This window comes from Rhinichthys klamathensis, unplaced genomic scaffold (assembly GCF_029890125.1).
Source record: "Rhinichthys klamathensis goyatoka isolate OS25496 unplaced genomic scaffold, OSU_Roscu_1.1 h1tg000264l_1, whole genome shotgun sequence".
In the NCBI taxonomy this organism is placed as follows: Eukaryota; Metazoa; Chordata; class Actinopteri; order Cypriniformes; family Leuciscidae; genus Rhinichthys; species Rhinichthys klamathensis.
The window spans coordinates 2228263-2235606 of NW_026606785.1; the positions used below are offsets into that span (position 1 = coordinate 2228263).

The window sequence follows — 7344 nt, forward strand, 5'->3', positions numbered from 1 at the left end:
ACCTGTCTGAACTTGAACAATTACACATCAGAAAGTGTTGCTTGGTAGCTCGATCCGAGGCCAGCTCTGTATTGGCCCAAGTTGAGGAAACAGTCGGTGAAATGTTTGGAAATTTCCAGAGAAAATAAAATTAACCCATTGTTTCTTCAGAGGCTCAGATGAAGGAACTAAAAAATACTTTTGTGTTCATGTGTACATCCAAACACTGAGCAACTGCCATGCTTCGGTTTTTCAGGGGTGTTTTTAAAAAACGAGATTTAACTAAGAAGGAGAAAACAATGGTGTTTGAGACTCACTGTATGTCATGTCCATGTACTGAACTCTTGTTATTTAACTATGCTAACATAAATTCAATTTCACATTCTAGGGCACCTTTAAATGTTGTTGACACTTTGAACGTTTAGGGAACATTCAGAAATAACATTTACACTCACCGGCCACTTTATTAGGTACACCTGTCCAACTGCTCGTTAACACTTAATTTCTAAGCAGCCAATCACATGGTGGCAACTCAGTGCATTTAGGCATGTAGACATGGTCAAGACAATCTCCTGCAGTTCAAACCGAGCATCAGTATGGGGAAGAAAGTTGATTTGAGTGACTTTGAACGTGGCATGATTGTTGGTGCCAGAAGGGCTGGTCTGAGTATTTCAGAAACTGCTAATCTACTGGGATTTTCACGCACAACCATCTCTAGGGTTTACAGAGAATGGTCCGAAAAAGAAAAAACATCCAGTGAGCGGCAGTTCTGTGGGCGGAAATGCCTTGTTGATGCCAGAGGTCAGAGGAGAATGGCCAGACTGGTTCGAGCTGATAGAAGGGCAACAGTGACTGAAATAACCACTCGTTACAACCGAGGTATGCAGCAAAGCATTTGTGAAGCCACAACACGCACAACCTTGAGGCGGATGGGCTACAACAGCAGAAGACCCCACCGGGTACCACTCATCTCCACTACAAATAGGAAAAAGAGGCTACAATTTGCAAGAGCTCACCAAAATTGAACAGTTGAAGACTGGAAAAATGTTGCCTGGTCTGATGAGTCTCGATTTCTGTTGAGACATTCAGATGTTAGAGTCAGAATTTGGCGTAAACAGAATGAGAACATGGAACCATCATGCCTTGTTACCACTGTGCAGGCTGGTGGTGGTGGTGTAATGGTGTGGGGGATGTTTTCCTGGCACACTTTAGGCCCCTTAGTGCCAATTGGGCATCGTTTAAATGCCACGGCCTACCTGAGCATTGTTTCTGACCATGTCCATCCCTTTATGGCCACCATGTACCCATCCTCTGATGGCTACTTCCACCATGTCACAAAGCTCTAATCATTTCAAATTGGTTTCTTGAACATGACAATGAGTTCACTGTACTAAAATGGCCTCCACAGTCACCAGATCTCAACCCAATAGAGCATCTTTGGGATGTGGTGGAACGGGAGATTCGCATCATGGATGTGCAGCCGACAAATCTGCGGCAACTGTGTGATGCCATCATGTCAATATGGACCAAACTCCCTGAGGAATGCTTCCAGCACCTTGTTGAATCTATGCCACGAAGAATTGAGGCAGTTCTGAAGGCAAAAGGGGGTCCAACCCGTTACTAGCATGGGGTACCTAATAAAGTGGCCGGTGAGTGTATATCTTAATTGGAACGTTATCAAAAAGTCCTTAGAGCATATTTGTGTTAGCTGTGTATGCACTGAAGCATAAATGCACTTTAATTTCTCCTTACTGTAGTTTCAAGCACTCAGAAATGGCCAGTTGGTCTCGTTTTCTCTGCAGTGCTTTCTGTCGCTCCTGCTGGACCGCCTGCTCTTCTCTGCAAGCCATTCGGGCCAAGATCTCTCTGTCCACGGCTCTGCTGGCGTTCTGCCTCATGCGCTTGAGCTCGATCTGAGCCTCTCTTTCCTTCAGGACCTCCGCCAGCCTCAGAGCGCTCTAGAACAACAAGAGGATCGTTTCTACTAACATTTCACCACAGAAAAACACTTGTGGTCTAATAACGTAAGACACACACATGGAGGCCTTTGACTCTGTCCGTCTGGTGGTACTGCTGGGTTTTAGTTTCCTCAATTATCTCCTTTCGTATCTGGGCCTGATATCTTGCTTCTTCCAAGTCGATACGTTTCTTCTCCTCCTCTTCCATCGCCTCTCGAATTGTTTTCGCCTCCCGTTTTTTCCGTCGTTCTCACTGTAAGGACAAAATCAGATTTGTTTGTTGTACTTTGTTACTGTAAACATCAAGTCTCATATTATAACCCTCAGAGACCCAGGTATTCTTTTTTATTTATTTATTTTTAATGCAGAAAACTAAAATATCACATCAAGATGACATTCAAATTACAATTTAACATTATACCAAATTGTAACAAACTTAGTATTATAATAGGGGCACAGACACAAAAAGAAAATTAGACAGCGAGAAGACTAAATAAGGCTATATAAAAACAATAAAAGTGTCTGACAATGTTTCTATAGACAGACGTCTTTACTTTAATAATCATAATAATTTATAATTTAAATAAATTATTCTTATTTCTTAATAAAGACTCATAAAAAGGCCTATTTTCTTCCTTAAAAGTGATTAGGTCATTAAAAAGCATGATGTTTACGCATATATAGTTTTAGGAAGTACGGAGCCCCGCACAATAAGAGAGCTACAAATGCAGTAACTCCAGTGCGATGCTGTCACTCACAGCTATGGTGTTGGGCCAGTGTTTGACGAGCTCTTTAGAGCGCATGTGCAGCGCCTCCCGCTGTTCAGCCGCTGCTATGACACTTCTGCTGTGACGATTCACTCCGTTCACACGGTCCTGGACGCGCTGCCATTCAGATCTGGACAACACTAGGTCTGCTTCGGGTTTTTCCATCTCCCAACTCACAACTGTATGCATTAGACAACATATTTCCAAGTTATTATAAAAACATTCCACCGAAAGGGTGACATTTCTGTCCCCAGGTCATTATATGTATAAAATTGCATGAAAATTAACTCTAAAATACATTTTATTATTAAGCAAAATGTCCTGCACACTAAGCTAACTACAAATTTAAAATGTATAATTAAAAACATAAATAAAAACTACATAGAACACTAAAAAATAGCATTTTCTGCATGTCCCCACTCTCTATCTCTAAACTTTACCATGAAATATAATGATTAAAATCTATCAGAAATCAGATTTTTTTTGCATTGTTGTTTGACTTTATATCCAATCTATGTTTTTAAATATTTTATCTAATATTTTAGATAAAATACATATTTTAGTCGTGTCCCCGGGTTTTCACTCAGTCCTGTTTTAAACCGAAATTTAAAAAGCAAACATAAGTTCACAATAAAACGAAATAAAGCCACAACACAACAGAAATAAGCCACAACACAACAGAAATAAATGAGTTTCGGTAACAGGACTGAGAAAACATGCGTCCATCTTTTGCTTAGAAACCTTGTAAAAATTAAATAAAGTTGCCTGAGATTGAACAACAATACACATTTTGAATAGTTAAATATGCATAGTATTAGATTCAGTGTTGAAAAATATAAAAAATAAAGTTTCATTTTGAAAAGTTACAATAAGCAAATGGTACATTCATGTAATGGTTACACAGATATTTTGTTGTGCAGTATTTTCTTTAAATACCTTGTATCCTTGTCTTATGTACAATACCTAAATGTACAATACCTAAATGTACAATACCTAAATGTTTCCTCCTGTTTTTCTCTCCTCATTCTCGTCACTTTTTCGCTCTGGCTGGCGATCTGCTTTCTCTTCTCCTCCTCTTCCTCTTGCCTCCGAGCCTCCGCTGCTTTTGTCAGCTCTCTGTTGGTCAAATGGTCCTGATGGAAGACAGAAGAAGGGATTTCAAAACCGCATCTGATTCGATCTGCTTTTACAGTGTGAATGTTGTCCAACAACCGGCTTACACGAAAAGCATTCATTCTTTTTCTCTTCACTTCTCGATTCTGGCGCTCTTTGATGGCCTGTTCCCTCAGATGAAGATCTCGGAGTTGCTTCATCTCTTCAGCCTCCCTTCTCCTCTCCTGCTCCTTCTTCATGTCATGCTCCTTAACCCTAATAAAGGAGGAAACGTCAGACACATTGACACATTAAGGTGATTCCCAGCTAACAGGGAATGTTCTCAGAACTTTAGAAACGGTTCTCTCAAAGTTACGAACAAACGTTCTTCTAGTAACATTATGTTTGTTCAAAGTTATCTGGTCTTTAATCATGTTCTCAAAACATTAACACAAAACAGAACTTATACATAATTCGTGGAGTGTTTTTTTTTACAGAAAAAGTAACAACATTAACATAACACTACTTTCCATTAAACTAACTAAGTAATACAATTAGTTAATTTTAACGTAACACAATATTGTAATGTATTACTTTTAAAAGTAACTTTCCCCAACACTGTTCAAAAGTAACATTCCCAGTGTTTGAAGAATAAAAACATTTTAAAGGTGCCCAAGAATGTTTTTTTTTATTATTTTATAATGTTTCCTGGGTTGCCCTTATAATGTTAGTATGTTTTTTAGATCAAAAATAATCATAATTTAGAAATAAATGGCATTTTTCCTAGCCTGCTTTTAGCCTCTGATTTGAACACTCTGTTTGAAGGGGCGTGTCTGCTGTGGGATTCAGTGTAACCGCGGCCACTGCTGTGATTGGCTGACATGCTTGCATATGAAATAGCTACGCATTACATGTGAAACTCTCTCGAATACTTTTACTACTGCTATTATACGTTTTTACTATAACAGCTATCGAGATTAACGAATCGTGAGATGTTTTTAAAGTATTTAGATCTATTCCCATCACATAAAATGTTGCCGTGATGAGCATTGAGCAGATGACAGTGTGTTGATCGCGAGAATGAAGATATTATCATTGCAAAGCAGTGTCTTCACTCTCTCTAATGCTTTCACCAATGCAAACACGATGATGTAAATACAGTAAGAGCTTCGTTGTGCAGTAACGTGCGTCATTGATTTCATAACGAGTTTGGCAAGTGTCCAGATAAACTCGCGCTGTGTGGAAAGATTGTTCTTTGATCGCTTTCTGTATATAATTTGTTCACAATTTAAATACGATTATTTTCATCCTACTAAGGACTAAGGTTCGGTATTTATGGAAAGGTCCACCGGAGGAAAATAGGGGAGGGTCGTGTCTTTTTATTCTTTGTTGAGGGGAGGGTCATTCAATTTTTTTAGTCTAGGGGGGAGGGTCACCCAACTTTTCTATTCATGAAAACAGCAAAATTTCAAAGTGGCTTGTTTGGTGCATATTTTTTTCCATGTATCTCCATGTAGCTCTCTCAGTCTCGGCCCCCCGTCGCTATCAGATTGGTCTGACCCAACAAAAATCCAGTTTGGCGCTGTCTGACAGTACGCGCTCAGAAAAATTGCATCATGTCAGAACTGAACGCCAATGAAATGTTTACCCGGCAAAGCTTTAAAGCACGAGCAAATAATGAACTTTTGTGATTGCGAATAACAAGGTCAGTATCCTGTGAGTGCTACTCTACCGCTGCATTAACATGTGATGTGAATGTACGTCAAGTTTTACAGTATTGGGACTGAGGCGCCAGAACTGCAGCTGATGTGCGCTGTAGCACGATACTATTCTAGTTTTCATTCTTATTGTTTCCACAACAATGTTTAGTGAGTAAATCTACTGAAATTGCCACCATAACAGTGGATATGTGTAACACGTAGGGCTACCACATTTTTAAATTACTATTAGTATTATTTGAAGTTAACATAATAAAATACGTAGACCTACACCAAAAAACTAGTTGAGGATAAAATTATTTCAAATTGGGCAATTCCAGCGTTATGGAAGTGACATTTGCAGTCAAAACCTGAAATATAAATTATCAGAAAATGCATTTAATACTGAAACGTCTGTTTATATAGGCCTATCCATATTCCCTTAATAAAGGAGTCAAGACATTAGACAAATATCAGTCTACACATGTATTTTATATTTAATATGAGCGAAATACACATGTGACGTGACACAAAAAATCTTTAACTTTTAGATGGCAAAATATTTTTTTTTGTAATTCTACGAATTACTGCGCAAAACAAAAGTAGGCTAATACCATAGACTGTAATACTAACCGGATGAAGAAGGGTCGGCCTCCACAGAACATAAAATATTCATTTTATTTTATCTTTCGTGTTAGCATTTTAACTTTTAAACAGAACATTTAAAAACGAAAGAAAGCGGATTGCTCTCTGCTTAGTCATCCGTGAAATCTGCATTTCTCTCTGGCGCGTTCACTACTGCGAAGATCGCGAGTCAGCATCGTCAACTTCATCTTTCCAGCCGACACACTGGCTGAAAACACTTTATTAATAAACAATTAAAATGTCTCCTTGCTATATTTTACATATTCATAATCATTACTTTTACCGGTTCTTTGTGGCAGCTTTTAGATAGGCTACTTACAACATGAACGCGTCACCGCATCAGCACCGAAAACATGATTTTTTTTTTTTTCAAATCTAAAATCAAAAATCGTGATACGAACCGAATTGTAGGTTTGCTTTATCGATCGTTAAGCCTTAGTAAGATGAGAAAGCAGGAGTTTAGTCGTTTGTCGTGGTTGTAAAAAAACAATGGCTATCTGAACATCTTTGCCAAGCGCAAACCGGCTACGTAATCAATACATTAGCGGGGATGGTCATGCCTTTTTTCACAATCATTTTGGAGGGTCATAGAAACATTTATTACTGGCTAAGGGAGGGTCAAGTCTTTTTTGACTACAGATCTCAAATTTCCGCCGGTGGCCCCTTAAATAAAAAACGAACAGTCCCTAAAAGAAACGATGTGAAGTTGATATTTTAGTCACTGGCTTGACTTACTGATGCATAAACAGTATTGAACGATTTTGAGAGAAAGATTACCTGTCTGAACTTGAACAATTACACATCAGAAAGTGTTGCTTGGTAGCTCGATCCGAGGCCAGCTCTGTATTGGCCCAAGTTGAGGAAACAGTCGGTGAAATGTTTGGAAATTTCCAGAGAAAATAAAATTAACCCATTGTTTCTTCAGAGGCTCAGATGAAGGAACTAAAAAATACTTTTGTGTTCATGTGTACATCCAAACACTGAGCAACTGCCATGCTTCGGTTTTTCAGGGGTGTTTTTAAAAAACGAGATTTAACTAAGAAGGAGAAAACAATGGTGTTTGAGACTCACTGTATGTCATGTCCATGTACTGAACTCTTGTTATTTAACTATGCTAACATAAATTCAATTTCACATTCTAGGGCACCTTTAAATGTTGTTGACACTTTGAACGTTTAGGGAACATTCAGAAATAACATTTACACT

The 7344-nt window shown here is 38.6% G+C and overlaps 1 protein-coding gene across 1 annotated transcript in view; it reads right to left on the reverse strand.

The window, feature by feature from the left end:
* Nucleotides 1-2145, reverse strand: part of LOC130102015 (trichohyalin-like) — a 43367-nt gene extending 41222 nt beyond the window's left edge. The window contains exons 1-2 of the mRNA XM_056267887.1: nucleotides 2017-2145; nucleotides 1732-1937 (exon numbers count right to left, since the gene is read on the reverse strand). Of these exons, the coding sequence (XP_056123862.1) occupies nucleotides 1732-1937; nucleotides 2017-2145 (335 nt within the window). The remainder of the gene's footprint in view (nucleotides 1-1731; nucleotides 1938-2016) is intronic.
* Between the last annotated feature and the right edge of the window lie 5199 nt (nucleotides 2146-7344).